Below are 18,932 nucleotides of genomic sequence, written 5' to 3'. Positions count from 1 at the left end.
GGACGGAACATCGGAGGCAGAGGAGGCCTGAATGCCCGCCCGCCCTGCACCGTTGGGTAAGTTTCACGTTCTCTTTCAGGACGGCGGTGTCACAGCAGGGCTGCCGGACACTTCCTATTCATTTCTATGGGAGCAGGCATGCGAGCGCTCCCCATAGAAATGAATGGACTGCTTTTTTTCCATTCATTTCTATAGGGAGCGCTCGCATGCCTGCTCCCATAGAAATGAATAGGAAGTGTCCGGCAGCCCTGCTGTAACGCCGGCGTGTACGGCTGTGATACACGCCGGCGTTCGGTAGTGTGAATGCACCCTTACGGTGCCTTTTATGTATGTATGGAAGCGGCACGCAGTCTTTGCCGCCGCTTCCATCCATATATAAGCCGCACCGGACTATAAGCCGCACTTACGATTTCTGAGGAAATCGTAGGTTTTTATGTGCGGCTTATAGTCCGGAAAATACGGTAATTGTGGTTGAAACAGATTGAATAGGCCACAATTTCATTTAAATGGCAACAAATGAGAAAAGAGTTTGACTAAATAAAAAATCAACTATGGCTGTATAAGGGTTAGTTCACACGTTGGGGGCCCGCGCAGGTTTTGACAGAGAGAGACGCGGCGAGTCGAGTCTCTCTCTGGTCAAAACCCACCTGCCGCGACCATTGCGGTCGCGGCTTTCCCCTCCGTAGCCGGCTCAAATGAATGAGCCGACACAGGAGGGTGCTGCCGCTAGGCGGAAGCCGCGGTCCAGCGCACCGCAGCTTCCGCCTGAAAAAAGGACATGTTTCTTTTCTCCGCTAGCAGCAGCCCGCCGCTAGCGGGAAAAAAGAAGCCCGGCGGTCTCCATAGACCACCATTGTAAAGGGGCGGATTTTGAAGCAAAATCCGCCCCTTTGTTCACGTGTGAAAGAGCCCTAAGTCTCCACACACTTGAGAAGGTGGTCTCTCCCTAAGGATAGACGTTATCCCCATAATCTGGTCTCTCAGCCTCTCACTTAAACCAAATCAATTCTCTCTAGGCTGCGCTGATGATGCTATAGAGGGCAGCATAACAGAGGCCACTGTCTCCCTGTTTACATCTTGGGAGACAGATTTGCATATTCTTCCTAAATAAAAATGGCATATTTAGAAATTGTAGAATCATCTCTATAAAGTGATTAAGATTATCAGAATCTGACAGCATCCCCCAAGTTAAACTGGTTGCAGAGTCGCTGTCTGATCACTGAATGCAAGGCACTGTGCCGTACGTTATATAGCAGCTGTGTTTGGTGTTGTAGCCCAGTCTCATTCATTTGAATGGGATAAATCTGCAACTTAATCATGAGATGAACCCATTATATTTCTCACACATTTTAGAAACTTTTAAGTGGAATGCTGACACCCCCCCCCCCCCAAAAAAAAAAAAAAAAAAACCCAAACAAAAAATCAACTAATTGAGACTAAAAGCGGACTGATGCACATACTGATTGTATACTGACACCTTTTTAGGGGATTAAAAGTAGAAAATTGTAAACAGGGTAGAGATAAGGACATATAATGTTTACAATTTTTTACTTTTAATCCCCTTATCTGTCCTCTAGGGGACGGACACAGCATAAAAAGGTGTCAGTATACAATCAGTATGTGCATCAGTCCCTTTTTAGTCTCAAACTGAATTCAAACGGACGGATGGCATACTGATGTGTGAACCAAGCATAAGTCCTGAAGTAGATCTATCCAAATGAAACTGCTGTTATCTGCAAGTGCCATGTTTATAGTGCAAAACCACATGAACAGATTGAAATATGAACTCTAGTCTGGATACAATATGAAATATGGTTGGCGTGGAGGCATATGGTATGTTGTGTTATATTTGCTCCCAGATTTTTCAGCTGGGCCTATAGATCCTGCATACTTATAGGTTATTGAAGATGGCATCCCAGAATGTCCCACAAATGCCTGATTTCTGATAAATCTGGCACAGCCCAATGAAATGTGATCTGGCGGAGACATTCCTGGGAATCCCTGCTGGTAGCAAACATTATGCTGCTGAAAAAAATGCCTTTTGTAAGCCTGCTATGTGGCTGCAGGATGTCCTAACCAATCCAGCAAAAAAAAAAACCAACAAACCTCTATTTAAAACTTATAGGACCTTTCATGTCCTTGGGCACATGTGGTTTTATACACCACTAGAAAGCTGACACTGCACCAAATTCAGCGCACTGTCGGCTTTCCCATTATGTGACCCGGAGCAAGACATATTGGGCCATTGCCGATATTTCTTCACCGTTAGAAAGGCATTCCTGACAGTCTAGCTAGGCTGTGAGGAGCGCCCCCTCCTGACAGTACGGTCCATAGGGCTCTACTGTCAGGAGGGACGCTCCTCACAGCCTAACTAGACTGTCAGAAATGCCCTGATGGTGAAGAGATATCGCAATAAGTATTATGTAGGAATCAAGGCACTCAGCATACTGGTACCTCTCACTCCCAAGTCACAGTGGTGACTATTAGGGTAAGTTCACACAGGGTTTTTTGGATCGGAACCTGAGGCAGAGGCCTCATCAGGTTCCGATCCAAAAAAAACAGCCGCGACTGAAAGCCGCTGCACTGCACCGGCATCCAGCCACGCACTGTGCTTCGGATTAGGGCCTAGTCCGGAGGAGGGAGTGTCTTCAGGCAGATTCGCGAGGCAACTCGGCCTGAAGAATGAGCACTTCGCTGCTTTTTCAAAAAGACCTGAGTGGCTCCCATTGAATTCAATGGGAGCTGTCTTTTTTGGTCAGGGTTTTGAGGCTGTAAATTGCCAAAAAACTCTGCGTGAACTTACCCTTAAGCTTCTCCCTGGAATAGCAGGGAATGTGTGCATATAGGCAAGGACACCACCACAATGTTTCACCAGCACTATAAGGAGTTGGTCCGACTGTAAACATGTCCTAGTAGAGAGGCTGGGCATGGCCCTGTTTAAATCCAACAAGTGCATTCTCTGCTTCCACAGCTCTGGCCACACCCCATCCCTCCCATGGACTAGATGGTGGGTAATTCATCGAAAAAAACAATCATCCTTGCTTTTGTCTGACAATTATGCACCTCCTTTCAAATGCTATCAAGTGGGTTAAATGATTTCAAGAGGTACCTGAGACCGTTTTTCTAGAGCAGCACGGGAAGCACTTTTACACCCTCTTGTAGCAAGACCCAGGGTCTAACCTCTGCACTTGTAATTGTTTACATATCTTTCTCAGACATAGAACTGACTGGGGTGTTCTGCATCCTGGTTTTTAAATGGAGCTGCTGTACAACAGGGGGCACCATTCTAGTCATTTCAATAGAACCATAAGGGATAGCTGAGTGCAGTTCACTCCAGCTCTCAGGGCTCCACTGATTATGACGTTACGCCCCTATCCAATAGGAGAGACTTGCTGTGACCAGCACAGAAACAAAATAAGATATAGACCTTTAAGATGCTATTGTTCTAATGCCATTATGACTCTGTTCATATCTGAAGGCTGCATAAGGAGTGACTGTCACATATTCTAGACTCAGTGAACCCCATAACAAGACATCGAGTCCACTGGGTGCTGTTTGTGTCCTTAATGTCATGGATCAAGTGCTGTGATTTTCATTATAAACGCATGCCACAATACCGGTGTTAACTTTCTTAGTTGTAGTACAGCAAACATTGCAAACAAAAAAATCTGTGAAATATGATCTCATTTTATCACAGCATCCTGAAGAGTAACATTTTTTTTTTAAGTCTATTTTAGCATTAGCCTGAAGGGATCCACACATTCATATAGTGAGGAAACCATGTCACAAATCAAGGTTGTGTTCTGGATCAATGTTGTATATGGCCTTGTAATGCAGCAGCTGTAGACTGCCATGGCAATGCAACAAACCTTTGTATTACAGGGAGTCTCAGCCCCACAGATTGATTCAGGAGACCCTAAATTAATGGTGTTTTCTCCTTTTGTGTCTCCAGAGCCAATATATTGCCATTTTTATTATTACGCAAATAAGCTTTTTGGAGTAACAAGTGTGTTGTTCCAAAATAGTAAGCCTTCCAACTGTGTGTGCCACCTTCACCCCTCCCTCAGATTGACAGGCAGCGCCCCTGTGCCTCTTCTCGCTGTAGTCCAGGTAAATATCACTACAGTACTGCACAGAGTAGCAGTGACTTTGACAGATCCACAGTAACTTACAGATTGCAAGCTATGGTGGTGGTGGTTCTATTTTTCACTTTTTTCTGCCATTTTTCAGCCTCTCTAGGTCTGTGATTCAGGGACTCACAGACGAGAAGGGCACTCTGTAGTCCGCAAAACAGACCAAAATAGAGTAGGACTCTACAGTATTTTTGTTGTATGTGTAAACAAAAATAATACATTTTGTGTGCATGAGACATTACAAAGGTTCCCACCGAGAAGCCTAAGGGCTAGTTCACACGGGGCGCAGTATGGCGTATTTTGTTCCTGATTGTGATGCGGGAAGCTGCGTCAGAATAGGGCCAAAATGGGCCTGCCACGACTGTTGCAGCTTCCCGCTCTGGAGTAGGCCCAAATGAATGTGCCTAGTCTGGAGGGCAGCTCGCTTCTTTTTTCCATGAATGGCAACATGCTGCTCACAGAAAAAAGTAAGCTAGCGGTATACATAGACCTCTATTGTGAGGGGGCGGATTATGACGTGGATTCAGCGCCCTCTTGCCCCGTGTGAACGAGCCCTTATATACAGGCGAACAGATCTGCAATATGACACTGATAAAAATCTATCAGCTGTATTGTACCTCCATAATGGAATGACCAGCATGTACTGAATACACTTTCCTTGGCACTAAAAGCTAATCCCAGTAACCTACAGGGGAATATATATTTTTGTAATTTATATGCATATACAAAACCTAAGTAATATTCACGTGTGTATTTTTTTTTCTTCTAAGCAAACTGAGTAAGCTGTAAGTGTACTTTTACAGCCTGCTCACTGTAAGGGGGCGTTCACACTACTGTTAGTGGTATCCAATGCTAGTATCAGTTACAAAATGTTTACACTAACAGAACAGTCATAAATCTGTTAAAAATCCCATGATTTCAATGGGATTTTAGATGTCTGTTTATATCAAACCCATCACGTCCATTTTATTTTTTTTCATGGACATAATGCATGGTGCATGACTTTTGTGCCTGTTAAAAATAACAAACTTATGACGGATGGTCAGCGGCCGTTAATTTTTTACATTAATGTCTATGGCTAACAGACAGTAACAAACGGGTGTCCGTTATACCTCTCCGGTTTTGGGTTTTTTTTTTGAGCATGTTCAGAAAGCAGAAACCAAAAAAAAACAAAAAAAACAGACAGTATAAAAACAGATAATAAGGGTGGGTTCACACTACCATAGGATATCTGTTATGATAGTGTCCATTAAAAAAAACCCAAAAACCCTGACACCTGTCATGACAAACATTAACGAACACTAATTGATGTTAATCTGTCTTTTTTTTTTTTTTTTACTGATATATTTAATGAATCAGTTGGAACCCCCCCCCCAAAAAAAAAACAAACAAAAAACCGGATATTAACATCAGTTACGCTGGGTTCACACCAGCGCCTGAACTCCGTTTTCAGGTTTCTGTCTTCTGCATGCAGAAGACGGAAACCTATCATGTCGAGTCCGGCCGTGAGCGTTTTATGCTCTCCGCAGCGAAACCAGTTTTTTTAAAACCGGACACAGAGTACTGCATGTCCGACTCTGTGTCCGGTTTAAAAAAAAAAACTGTTTCGCCGCGGACAGCATAAAACGCTCACCGGTGCTCAAAGTCGGACACTTTTCAAACCCATTCAAATGAGTTTTGTGCAGGAAATGGAAACCTGAAGAACAGCGTCCTGGGCGCAGATGTGAACGAGCCCTAACTGTCTATTTTCTGCTTTCTGAACATGCGCAGAACCCCCTCCCCCCCCAAAAAAAACAAAACAAACCCAGACCGTAATAACAGACAGCATTATGGACACCTGTCAGTTATTGTCCTTTACCCATAGACTTTATTTGTTAAAAAATAACAAACGCTTGACGTCCGTCACAAAACCTTTTCTTTCACTGACAAAAAAAAACAACCTAAAAAACGCATGTCAGATTTTTTGTCCACGAAAAAAAAAGCCTGACATGTAACAGATTTGGTGTATAACAGACATTAATGGACACAAAATAAATTTTCCATTGACTTCAATGGGATTTGTGACGGTTCTATTAAAGGGATTCTACCACTAAAACACATTTTTTTTTCTAGTTAGCACGTCGGAATAGCCTTTAGAAAGGCTATTCGTCTCCTACCTTTAGAAGCGCTCTCCGCCGCGCCGTTCGTTCAAAATACCGGTTTGTACCGGTATGCTAATGAGTTCTCTTGCAGCGATGGGGGCGTCCCCATTGCAGCTCGAAAACCGACCGCAGCGCCGCCTCTGTGGTCTTGCGTATCCTCCCCTTGCTTCTTCAGCATCCTGTCACACGCCTGCGCAGTACGCTCTGTTCGGCGAAGATTGCCGAACGTACTGCGCATGCGCGAAATTGCAGTCCCAGCCATAGTGCGGGCACTGCAATTTCGCGCATGCGCAGTACATTCGGCAATCTTCGCCGAACAGAGCGTACTGCGCAGGCGTGTGACAGGACGCTGAAGAAGCAAGGGGAGGATACGCAAGACCACAGAGGCGGCGCTGCGGTCGGTTTTCGAGCTGCAATGGGGACGCCCCCATCGCTGCTCCTGCGATGGGGGACGCCCCCATCGCTGCGAGAGAACTCATTAGCATACCGGTACAAACCGGTATTTTGAACGAACGGCGCGGCGCAGGAGACGAATAGCCTTTCTAAAGGCTATTCCGACGTGTTAACTAGAAAAAAATGTGTTTTAGTGGTAGAATCCCTTTAATGTCCATTGCTAAACCCTTGTAATGGACAATAGCAACGAACACTACTAACAGTCACCAGCAATATTGTTAATGACCCCTAACTGATGTTAACGTTTCCATTAACGGATACATTAGCATCAGTCAGTGTTCGTTAACGTTTGTTATGATAGGCATTCGTCTTTTATTTTTTCTAAACAGATACTATCAGAACGGACTTCCAGTGGTAGTGTGAACACCCCCTAAGGCTCCTTGCAGACTGTGGTGTGGGGCAGTGTGATATCCTTGTATTTCAAGCAGCACTTTTCTCTCTGCATGTTTTGAGCGGAAACCACTCGGACCCTATGATAGTCTATGGGGACCTAAGGAAACCGCTTTTTTTTATGTGGATAGGTTTCAATTCGGGGGGTCCCCAAGCGGACTCCTCGAACGGAAGCCCAAATGTAGATGTGAATAAGGCCTTAGAAAAAGCATGCTCTATTATTTAACATATTGGTCACACTTTTACAAAACAAATATATTCTATGGGGCCATGTGCTATTGGTTTGAAAATATTAATTAATAATAATAATAATTCACTAGCACATGGCCATGAACGCCTGACAGCAGCGTTAGGATAGCTGTACCTTAAGAACACAGCAAAACCAAGTGTAAAGATATAGAATTTATTGTTATATACAAGGAGGAATACAAACTTCCAGCACCTCAGAAAATAAATAGTTAAGAACCTGGAGTCCATTACCTGACATTTCTAGAAGACTGTAACCCTCAGAGCTGACACAACTACCTGGGCAGAGGTGGGGACCACACAGGCCACTCTCAGCCCCCTCATGTAGAAGTGCAATGGCTGCCTGTCAGTAATACATGTACGTGCAGTCTATACCAGGCCTTACTTCTTAAACATTAGTATAAAAGAGGCAGGAGCAGTGCGAGGTCGGGGCCGCCATTGCCGTCCGTCACGACCCCTCTTTAGTAGAGTCGGGTTTGTCTTTGCTCGGCCCCATGAACTCTATTCCGTACACCGGGATCTCCTTGTCCTTGATGGCTTTCTGTAAATCACAAGAGGACCGTCAGTAACAATACGACAACTAGCAGCCGCCATTACAGCCAGCGCGTCGCTCGCCTCACCTGAACACAGTGCCGGTACCGCTGGAACAGCTCGTTACACGGGTCCCCACTGCCTTCCCCTTTAAGGAATTTCTCGGCAAACCACCGGTTGAAGCACTGGTCGTACTCGCGCTTCATATCGGTACATTCCTCCCCCACACTGTTCATAATGTCAGGAGACCTACGCCTAACAAGTGACACTTCAAACGTTACGGGCCAAACAGCCTCATCGAGGTCAGGATGCTGCAGCGGCCATCTTACTTGAGGGAAAATTAGAAAACGCCGTGAAAGGCGCCCTTAGTAAATATGGCGGACGCGCTTATGAAGGTCACGTCGGTGGTCGCATTCTTCCTGACGTCACACACATAAAACCGTTTTCAAAGATGTGGCTGCAAAAGGCAGCTCCCCGCTGCTGGAGGATGGCGGAGTTCAGGCGGCTCTTGTCAGTACAGAGTAAGGTAAAGGCAACGCAGCAGTCATGGCAGCACTGGAGGGAAACTGACGCCTGCACTAAACATATGATGTTTGCCTTTCAGGTACCGCAGAACCCCACCTGGAGCATGGAAGCAGACAGAGACTCTCAGGTGATCACACCCAGCAGTCATAGAGTGATAATAGACACACAAAGTGTCATGTATCACAGATCTCACATGTCATTGCCAGTATGTGCTCACATAAGTCTATGCAGTTAGTGGCTTCAGGTCCCATGCACGCACAGCAATCTGGTCCTATGATGCTGAGAGTACCAGCCTCCTTACCGCACTACTACTCATACTATATGTTATGTGATAATGAAGCCAGGCAGCCAGGAACTCTTATAGCCAGCAATCTGGTCCTATGATCTATGATGCTGAGAGTACCAGCCTCCTAGCACCACTACTACTCATACTATATGTTATGAGATAATGAAGCCATGCAGCCAGGAACTCTTATAGCCACAGGAAAGAAGAACCAGATCCAGACAGCAGAACAGACTATTGATGGATGAAGAAATGAACCAGGTCGTTCAGATGCAGATAAATTCTTTTTATTGACTAAAAGCCAATACACTTTTAATCAATAATAGGAATTTAGCTGCATCTGAATGACCTGGTGAGCGCTGGTTCATTTCTTCACCCATCAATGGTCTGTTTCTGCTGTCTGGATCTGGTCCTTCTTTCCTGTATCACTGCCGTCCATCTGAGACAGAGGAACTTGCAGCTAATACCATGTCGTCAGTGAGAGTTGTGACTATCGCAATCCTAAAAGATGAGCAACCATTTGTACATTTGAATAATATCCATTTATATAAACGGTAATACACAGGGCTTTGCTCAGTGCTGTTCTTGTTTTGCTTTCCTCCTACAGCCATAGACCACTATGGTACAATGAGTCCTGGTTTGTGTATGGACTAGAATTTCCAGTCTGGATTGACCAGTGTGCATAGAGCCTCATACATATTTACAATGCTCAAAAATCAATGTCTTGCATGAAGATTTTGCTATCCTGCTTTACAATGCAGTGGGTTACATCTGAATATAAATACATTAATTTACCCTTGGTGCATAATTTGGGTATTTGTGAAGCTGCCTAATGGTGCCGGTATTCACTTTATTATGGCCAAGTTTTAACAACTTCTCCAGATAGGATTGGAAACCAATTTAACATGTCCATTATAATGCAGAGCAGACTAGTCTTTGGCTATCATCTCATCTAGGCCTGTAGCTGAACACATACCATGCTACAATGAAAGCAGTTTACACTGCAGATTTTTTTTTTTCATGCAGCATATCACAATACAGTATAGGATTAGCTACACTAGATGTCTTCATTATGGATACTGTTGTCACTGCTTATTGTGTTATGTATGATCATTCATATCAAATTTCACACTTTGAGCACAGATACTGATTAGTAGAAGTTCAGATTAATAGATAAAATCTTAAAGGGATTCTACCATTAAACTTTTTTTTTTTTTTCTAATTACGACGTCGGAATAGCCTTAAGAAAGGCTATTCGTCTCCTACCTTTAGACGTGGTCTCCGCCGTGCCGTTCCGTAGAAATACCGGTTTTAACCGGTATGCAAATGAGCTCTCCACAGCAATGAGGGCGGGCCCCAGCGCTGAAAGGCCGATGAGCGCATCCCCATTGCTGCCCGAGAGCTCTTACCTGCACCGCCTCCTTCTTCTGCAGCAACTCCGCCTCTTCTGGCTTCTCTTGCTCTTGTAGTTCTATACAGGAGCATAGAGAGGCCACCCCAAAATGGCCGCCGGCCGACTCCTGTATTGAACTGCAAGAGCAGCTACCCAAAAATGGCAGCCATTTTGGGGTAGTCGCTCTTGCAGTTCAATTCAGGAGCTGGCCGACGGCCATTTTGGGGTGGCCTCTCTATGCTCCTGTATAGAACTACAAGAGCAAGAGAAGCCAGAAGAGGCGGAGTTGCTGCAGAACAAGGAGGCGGTGCAGGTAAGAGCTCTCGGGCAGCAATGGGGATGCGCTCATCGGCCTTTCAGCGCTGCGGAGAGCTCATTTGCATACCGGTTAAAACCGGTATTTCTACGGAACGGCGCAGACAAAGTCTAAAGGTAGGAGACGAATAGCTTTTCTTAAGGCTATTCCGACATGTTCATTAGAACAAAAGGTAGTTTAATGGTAGAACCCCTTTAAGTGCTAGATTTAATCATTTTAGTAATCTCTGATCTACCTTCAATCAGCACAGACTTGAAATATGCTGAGGTGCTTATAAGAGACTAGTTCTAAATGAAATTGTTCCACCAAGCAAATGAACTCAGCCAGTCGTCAGTTCATACTAAACTTGCATGGTACTACTGAAACATTAATTTTTTTTTTTCCAGGACTGTCATGTATCTGCAGAGGTGATTGACCACCTAGAGCGTTTGGCATTAGTTGACTTTCGCAACCAAGAAGGGGTAGAACGTCTTAAAAGCGCAATTCAGTTTGCCAGTCAGTTACACCTTGTTAATACAGAAGGCGTGGAACCATTATCATCAGTGTTAGAGGACAGGTAGGGTTTCAGAATGGTGGAACTCCCCATTAACAAGGGAAAGGCCATCTATAAGTTTGCTTCTCCTGTTATAGGGCACTGTATGTGAGGACTGATGCAGTAACCACTGGAAACTGTACAGAACTTCTGCTCAGAAATTCAAAGACTACTGTTGAAGATTACTTTGTAGCACCTCCAGGTGAATATAAAAAATAAAAATTGTGTAGAGATGTAATATCTTCACTGTAGACTAATCTAACTTTATATGCCAACAGGAAATATCCCTTTGCCATCACAGAAGGACAATATCTATCTCTCTTCCAGCAATGGAGACCTGTGACTACTTGGGATTTGTACGTGTCAAAACAAAGAATGCAGCACTAGGAAATCTCACTGTTTTATTAGGACAGCTACAGATGTTTATTTTATCCAACTGAAACACTTTCATAATAAAAGGAAACACATACAAACTTGATCAGGGATTAAAAGTTATTTCAAATAATATTCTAACAAATTTTGTGGGAGTAGATCTATAGAGAAGACAAACATGAACATTCCCTTATGTTTGTCTCAGCGCCACAGCATTCCACCGTGTTATATCCCGTATACCTATCGCTCACTGCACACTTATTCAGACATCAGATTAGGCACAATACTGTCTGCTGCCTGCTTAAAATGACAAATTGAAAAAAAAACATAAACATCTGATGCAAAGAGCACACATCTCCTAAAATTTAAAAAAAAAAAAAAAAAAGTAATACGGGCAGAAAATAATGGTATAAAAGACAGTTGATGAAATCCATCAGTCGTGGAATGTAAGAGCAGATGGTCTTCAGAATTAAATTCATAGAAAGTGTCCCTGTGTGGCAGCTCAGTACTGTCGGAAGGGGGAGGCATAACGGGGAGAACGACGACTTTGATAGGGTGAATCACGGCCTCTAGAGCGGGATCTGGATCGTGAATAGCTGGCATTTCTTTCTGCACAGACACGGATATAGGAAGTTTCACCCTACAGATTAAAAGAAAAAAAAATTAAGTGTCAGGCTTACTTAATTTCATGTGATAGTGTAAAGCATAACCAATTAGATGTACTCTTACTTCATGAGAACGAAACTTTGTGTCATCCAGTTTCCTCAAAGCATATTCCATGTCTTCCTTGCGAATAAACTCCACAATCCCCATCCCATCTTTGTGTACATCAGCATAACAGACATCTCCAGCTTCCCTCATATGATCCTTCAGATCTTGCCAGCTCCCCGATGGGGGAAGACCTGAAAGAAAAAAAGCAACTGGATTACAATGTCATTTTATTATGTGTGTGGAAGAACATAAGTCTATTAACCTTCCTAAATGCATGCTAGAAATTTTGCACAATGTTATTACAAAAGCCTTTGCAGCTCTTATGGTCAAAGGGGTCTCATGCATAGTTAAGGAGAGAGCTCGTAAAAACAACCCTGCCCAGTGAGCTATTACAAGTGCATGCTACCACTCCATTCAAGCTCTATGGAATTAGAAAAGATAGCCAAGTGCTTTATGTGGCCATCTTCACCAGTCCCATAGACTGTGGTCCAGCTTCCTCTTTCAAATTGAGAACATATCATATTCATTACGGTCCCTTCAATGTGATCCCCAACATTCAGATTCTTCCTAATCAATTTTGGGAAAACCAGTTAAAATATTTGAGCAGCTTTCCAGGGTCATTTTAAGAAAAAATGCAAGGAGGTCACCATGGACAAGTAATCAATGCAGTGTTCATAACAAGTAGCAAGAAAAAGCTGCTTTCTAAATTTGTTACCCATCTAGCGAATTCCATCCACACTCTTCAAAACAGTCACGTTTTTGGAAATCTCAGCAAGTCAATTATAGTACGAGAACACCGATGGTTTCCCTATAGGTATAATTGAAGCAGACAGTTTTCCTCTGTGGACTTTGTGAAAAGCACTGTGGGAAAAATTGGAATTAATTTCCGCCACAGTTTTTCTAGCAGTCCTTTTTTCCTGCAGCCCATTATTTGGGGCCTTAGCTTTAGGCCCCTTGCATACAACCATATGCTGGTTCAGTGTATTATCTGAGTTTTTCCCAGATAGCACACTGACCCGATTCCATATCTGGGCCTACAGTCTTGGCAGCACAATTTAGGACAGGTCCTATTCCTGTCTGGTTTAGCAGTCATGATTCTGGGACCCTATTCATTCATATCATCCATGTGCTGTTCAATCACAGCCGGCGGCCTGCACACAGTAGTGTATAAGGATCCTTAAAAGGATTTTCCAATCTCAGGGTTGCATCAGCCCCCCCAATTCTCCTCTACTCAGTGGCCAGGGCTCAGCAGTAAAGAGTATTATGCAGAGAAAGAAAAGAATATATGTGGTCAGTAGCATGTACTGAGTCGTCAGCCGACCAGAGAGATGGTCTGTAACCTAAGCAACCAGCTGTAAACACAGGCATAATTGGTATCTGGCAAACTGGGCAAGATAAAGCAATATATTGGATAAAATACTGTTCTTAAAGCTACAAGAACTATAAGGGAATTCATGAAAAGCTGGTCAAATACCATATATAAATGGAGTGGACATTCTAATGTTCCCTCTTTTACCTCCAGCTTTGTTTTTCCCCACCTCCGTAGTATAATTTTCACCCCCTACACTCATGATCATTTATGTTTTGAAATGCCAAGCCCCAGTTTCTATGATGAGGCATCTAAGTTTTATGAATAATTACGGAGATTTGTGGAGGTTCTTCCCTTCAGGCCATGAGGACACACTTGCAAATGAAAGCTGGTTAGTGCTTTAGGGTAAAATTGTGACAGCTGCATTTCCAAGACCGAACTGAACTCACTACATCCCAGTGATCCAAGACGTTGTGAATGTCAGCCTGACAGAGTTCTGTTCCATAACTCATAGCATCATACAGTTACGAGTTTGGTTCGGCCAAGTTGCGGGCATTCTGATAAATACAGCAGTAACAAGTACATTACCTAGACCTTGCACAGATTCACCCGTCTCTTTCAACGTCACTGCTGAACTGACCCATTGATGTTTATTTCCTAACTATATGTTAATACATCACATGCATCACTACACAGCTGCAGTATTTTCACTTGCTCCCCCCTTGCAATACATTTATTTTTATGACTATAGTAATCTAACTTTTCTAACAAGACGGTCTACATGGTACAAAACCTCTACAGTTATATCATTTTAGGAACCTCTAGTGTATAAAGCCAAGGTGCAGAGAAGTAGACTATTCACTCCTAAGACAGAATGCAGCTATACACTAGACCCGGCACATCTGCTTCCTTTACCACGTGACCAGTCATGCACAGTGAGCATAAGTAAAAACCCTGGGGAAACAATCCTACAACAAAGCATCTAATCAGAAGTGAACACTTGGCAACAGAAAGCTCTACAGCGGGGAAGATGGCAAGTCATTTGCATCTAAAAACAGGTGCCTGCAATACTAGACTGCAGGACAAGGGGGCCTACTACTTTAGGTGGGATGATCAGGAACTACAACCGTCCTGATCAAATGATGGCATTACACTATCTTATCAAATGTGTAGGAACAATCCTTGTAAATGGCTGTGCATGATACCCAGAGCTTATAACAGTTCAGGTAGATTTTAGAAAAGATTGCATAAGCACTGTAGGGCACCCCTCCCCACAACTGGAAAACTAAAGAATGGCTCCAAAGTATGGTTTAATATTTCACTTCTGGTGCTGCCTCCATTCTTCCCTAGAAGCAATAGTTGATAGTTGCACTAGATAAGCAATACCAATAGAGGTATGCCTGTACAGTATAAGATACAGGAGGCGTCTGTCAAATTGCCAATTAGTAGTGACTTTTGGAATTGCGTAAATCAATACTACTAGTTATTTAGGGCTGACAATTTGCTTTCAGATCTGTCAAAGAAACCTAATGTTTTTCCTGAAGCAGATTTTTTCGTCCTGCAAAAAAATTGTGCGAACATACTCTTACTAAATTTGTATTTTCTCTTGTTGTTCCTGGCATGTGTTCACATTGTGAGTACTGCTACTATATCTATGGCATCATATATAGGAAATGAGTGACTGCAGCGATGTGCACTCCGCATGTCAAAAACCACTGAACTGTTATTGGCTTTGAAGAGGAGACAATATTGTGTACTTTGAAGAGTAAGGGTTAAAATGTTGATGTTGGCAATACTGCAAATTCTGAAGGAGGTATCACAGAAGAGAAGAAGTATATGATCAATACAGACACAGATTGTAGTCACAGTGATGGGTTTGTCAGCGTCATTTTGCCAGTCAAAATAGTGTTAGAGAAGAAAATCTGACTTATATTAAGAATCTCTAGTCTCAAGATGCGTTAACAAACCCCTTAGCCTGTTAATATATCATATTGTAATCTTAGGACAAGTATTGCCTATCCGCAAATAAACATACCAATAGGCTGTAACCTTGAAATAACCCCTTAAAATGTCTATGAGGTCTGTCTCATCTAAGCAACCATTCTTTGAACAAGGATCCACAGATCAGCTCCTTGCCATGGGCTACTTACTATAAAAATGTAGTGAAGTGATCCCTCAAGCTACAAAGACTTCTCAATATAATGTTTTCTGCATACAATGGCCTCTTCTGGCCCATTATAACTTGAAACCAGGCTGGACATGCAATGCTTGGCTAGAAGTTATGTCACTGGTAAACCCCTTCAGTGGTAAAGTACATGCACCTACTGGCTGACTAGTAGCGCCTCCCTACAGTACTATATGTCCTAATACCAGCTTCATGTTATTTTTCAGAACCCTAAAAAGGCTCCTATCATCATCATCATCGAAAGGGATTTACAGCTTTCATCAGATTTTTCAGACATATGAATTTTCTATGTGCAGATCAGTTATCTGATCATATATCATTTTCATTGTGTGACATTTTGGCGTGTTTGGAACCAATTATCAGTTTTTCAGAGTTATGGTCTCAAGATACAATACGGTAACTTACTAAGGCCGTGCCCAAACTAAAAATTTACCATATTACAACTGTTTAAAATGAGTGAGTGACCATATACCAAATGCTACAGATTACAGCCATTATTTGCAGCCAGGGAAAGGGCATTATAGCTCATCAATATCAACTGGGGGAGTCCAAACCGCCTTCACCAATCACCTCATTAAAGAACTAAGGGCTCGTTCACATCTGCGCCCGGGAGTCCGTTCTGCAGGTTTCTGTTTCCTGCACAAAACAGGGCAGGAGACGGAAACCTGACGACATGTTTCAATCCCATTCATTTGAATGGGTTTGAAAAGTCTCCGGCCGTGTGCGCCAGTGAGCATTTTATGCGCTCCGCGGCGAAACAGTTTTCTTTTTAAACCGGACACAGAGTCAGACATGCAGTTCTCTGTGGCTTTTTTTTTTTTTTTAAAAAAAGGTTTCGCCGCGGAGAACTCAAAATGCTCACTGGTGCTCACGGCCGGACTTGGCATGACAGGTTTGCATGCAGAAGACGGAAACCTGATAACGGAGCCTAGACGCTGGTGTGAACCCAGCGTAAGGCACGTGCTGCATCCATTTTTTTTTTTTTGCAATTGTAACAATGTCCATCTGTGGCTCAGCCCATTCCAGCACAGTGAATGCAAGTAAAGTGAAAGAGTACAGCTGCCATATAAAACAGTGAAGAGGCTGCAGGGACTGTGACACAGCCCCTTCATTCTGGTGTTCTACAAGGGTGCCAAGTCTAAGATCACCCAATCTCAAAGATAAGTCATCAATATAAAAAGGGTCAATCAACCTCCTGTAAAGGGGTTATCTGACTTATTTGTAAGCAATGTGCTGCTGATAGGACGCCAGCTCTGGTGTGGTGTAAAGGCCCAAGGGCTGCTATCAGTAGTGACATCCCATTTCAGCAAGGTGATCGCTACAACCAACAAAGACCACAGACATGACATAAACAGCATGTCAGTACTGAGACCTGTCAGTCAGGGGCCATTTGTGAGGCATGTGAATGGCTGCAGTTGTCACCTGGCATAAATGAGATGTCACTGCTGACATCAGGCAGTGGGTCCTGTATTCAGAAGATCAGAGCTGCTGCTAGAAACTGAGGACCGGGCAGAGGATTGTAAAGCATGGTTTTTTTTTTTTTACTGGCCCCATCAACATTTATTTATTTGGATAACTCCAGAAATGGATCGTGGTCAGGTGCAACAATGTCAACCAAAATACAATAGACCACACAAGCTAGTCAGATCAGCTCATGGTCTACTGCTTCATTTTAAAGAAGTTTTCTGACCAGGCTTTTTTTCTCTCCTAAAAATACTAATGACCTTTCCATGGATACAGGTTATCAGTATCTGATTGGAGACTGTGCCTATTACTTGAGAAGTACCTTCCAGCATCAGAACACAGTGCAGTAGTCCGAGGGTCTCAAAAAACCTCTAAAGGAAATCTGTCTGCAGTGAATTGGTTGTAAACCTAAACTTTGTTCCTTGTAGAGGTGACTCTACAGTTTCCAAATATGCTTCCGTTATACGTTATTGGAGCCCCATTCTCATAAGCTTTGCCCAGGAATCTATAGCTGACACCAAAGCCTTGTCAAGAGATCACACCCCTCCCCCAAATCACTTTTCTCATTTGTACCAGAACAAAACATGAAAGAAAACCCGACATGAAAATGGAGCTCCAAGGCTGAGTAACAGAGACATATGTGGAAATTGCAGAATAACCTATACAAGGCGCAGGGATTAGGTTCATAGCCAACTTACTGCTGACAGACTCCCTTTAGGTGATGCTGCCATTAATGGATTAGATAACCCTGCAGTTTACTATCTTAGATGCTCATACTCTCCTCACAAATAGATGGCATATGATTGTGTACATGGTTCCAAAAGTAATAGTATTTGTGGTAAATATTTCCCACTCCTTGCACTGTCAGGTAAATGGCGCATATATATATATATATATATATATATATATATACACACACACACACACACTAAGCAGTCCCTCCAATCTGGTCAGTAACACTAGTAGTGACCTCCCTTCAATCTAGACAATGGTACCAATGATAAGATGGACTTGCCCTTTAAGGGGACTACACGTCCTGTCAGCACAGCACACGGCTGTATTGTGTTACCTGAGACGAGGACTCTGTATTCAGATCGCCGGGAGGGAGGTCCGTTCCTTCCACGAGGTCCTCCATATCCGCCCCCTGAGCCCCGGTTTGATCGTGGAAACTCCACACGCAACCGACAAGATCCGAACTCATATCCATTCCGGCCAAACACTGCGTCCTCCGCATCCCTGAATGAGAGAAAGCCGTGAGATTGGAGCCGCTACCCGCCCCCCATTCACTGCAGCCGCCGAGCCATAACAAAGCCCCGCTCGGGCCTACTACCCGGAAGCCCCCCGCCCCCTCCTCAGACACGCGGTAGGCGCCTCCGCGGCGGTTACAGCCCCAGAAGAGCGTGGAGGACGCCGCTCACCTCGGATCTTGGAAGCTAATGAAGGCGAACGGTGCAGCGCCGCTCCCCCCGCGACTCTTCAGCTCGATGGTCCGGATCCGCCCGTACCGATGGAACAGCTCCTCCAGTTCCTTCTCCCGCACATCGGCCGGCAGATTACCCACATAAATCCGCCCGTCGCCGGAGCCCCGTGCGCTGTCCCGCTCCCAGCCAGACATCCTGCCGCTTCCTGTGACCGGCCGCGCGGAGCACGGCGGGAGAGTACCGGAAGTACCTAGTAGCGGAAGTGCCCGCGGGAGCGCTTCTTAAAGGGAACGTCTGCGCGGGAGCGTGCAGACTAAAGTGGTCGCTGATACATCAGCAGCGGCCGTGCACACGGCAAAGTATTGAATTCATGAGCCCGGTATCTGAGCCATGGAGACAATGGCCTGCTCTCTCTAGCCATTGTTATGTATTGGTCAGCTGAGGCTCCTGTATACAGGCACTGGCTCACTAGGGGGGTAGATAGACTGTCATTGCCGCCCTGGAGGGTAGGAAGCCACCGGAAGCCC

General features: G+C 44.1%; 3 protein-coding genes across 3 annotated transcripts; 1 reads left to right on the top strand and 2 right to left on the bottom strand.

Moving 5' to 3' along the window:
- Positions 1-7,506: 7,506 nt before the first annotated feature.
- On the bottom strand, positions 7,507-8,235 carry TRIAP1 (TP53 regulated inhibitor of apoptosis 1). Its single transcript, XM_075276163.1, has 2 exons — positions 7,984-8,235; positions 7,507-7,904 (listed from the first exon to the last, which is right to left on the bottom strand). The coding sequence occupies exons 1-2, from the start codon at positions 8,128-8,130 to the stop codon at positions 7,812-7,814; spliced, it is 240 nt and encodes a 79-aa protein (XP_075132264.1). The 5' UTR covers positions 8,131-8,235; the 3' UTR covers positions 7,507-7,811.
- A 33-nt stretch (positions 8,236-8,268) lies between these two features.
- GATC (glutamyl-tRNA amidotransferase subunit C) lies at positions 8,269-11,421 on the top strand. The gene is made up of 5 exons (XM_075276152.1): positions 8,269-8,420; positions 8,499-8,546; positions 10,798-10,967; positions 11,042-11,145; positions 11,222-11,421. Exons 1-5 carry the CDS (start codon positions 8,346-8,348, stop codon positions 11,284-11,286), a joined length of 462 nt encoding a protein of 153 aa, XP_075132253.1. The 5' UTR covers positions 8,269-8,345; the 3' UTR covers positions 11,287-11,421.
- On the bottom strand, positions 11,378-18,648 carry SRSF9 (serine and arginine rich splicing factor 9). The gene is made up of 4 exons (XM_075276144.1): positions 18,403-18,648; positions 18,054-18,220; positions 12,045-12,217; positions 11,378-11,955 (listed from the first exon to the last, which is right to left on the bottom strand). The coding sequence occupies exons 1-4, from the start codon at positions 18,597-18,599 to the stop codon at positions 11,818-11,820; spliced, it is 675 nt and encodes a 224-aa protein (XP_075132245.1). The 5' UTR covers positions 18,600-18,648; the 3' UTR covers positions 11,378-11,817.
- Positions 18,649-18,932: the final 284 nt, after the last annotated feature.

This window comes from Leptodactylus fuscus, chromosome 1 (genome assembly GCF_031893055.1).
Source record: "Leptodactylus fuscus isolate aLepFus1 chromosome 1, aLepFus1.hap2, whole genome shotgun sequence".
Taxonomy (NCBI): Eukaryota; Metazoa; Chordata; class Amphibia; order Anura; family Leptodactylidae; genus Leptodactylus; species Leptodactylus fuscus.
This window is presented reverse-complemented; position numbering and strand designations above follow the sequence as displayed.

Bases quoted from the DNA above. Each gene is read 5' to 3' on its own strand.
- TRIAP1 (XM_075276163.1), bottom strand. From the start codon at position 8,130: ATGAACAGTGTGGGGGAGGAATGTACCGATATGAAGCGCGAGTACGAC. The intron at 7,905-7,983 runs GTGAGGCGAGCG...TGTGATTTACAG, and splicing joins GGTACCGGCACTGTGTTCAG to AAAGCCATCAAGGACAAGGA.
- GATC (XM_075276152.1), top strand. From the start codon at position 8,346: ATGTGGCTGCAAAAGGCAGCTCCCCGCTGCTGGAGGATGGCGGAGTTC. The intron at 8,547-10,797 runs GTGATCACACCC...TTTTTTTTCCAG, and splicing joins AAGCAGACAGAGACTCTCAG to GACTGTCATGTATCTGCAGA. The intron at 11,146-11,221 runs GTGAATATAAAA...ATATGCCAACAG, and splicing joins TTACTTTGTAGCACCTCCAG to GAAATATCCCTTTGCCATCA.
- SRSF9 (XM_075276144.1), bottom strand. From the start codon at position 18,599: ATGTCTGGCTGGGAGCGGGACAGCGCACGGGGCTCCGGCGACGGGCGG. The intron at 12,218-18,053 runs GTAACACAATAC...TTTTTCTTTCAG, and splicing joins ATACAGAGTCCTCGTCTCAG to GTCTTCCCCCATCGGGGAGC. The intron at 11,956-12,044 runs GTAAGAGTACAT...TTTAATCTGTAG, and splicing joins CAAAGTTTCGTTCTCATGAA to GGTGAAACTTCCTATATCCG.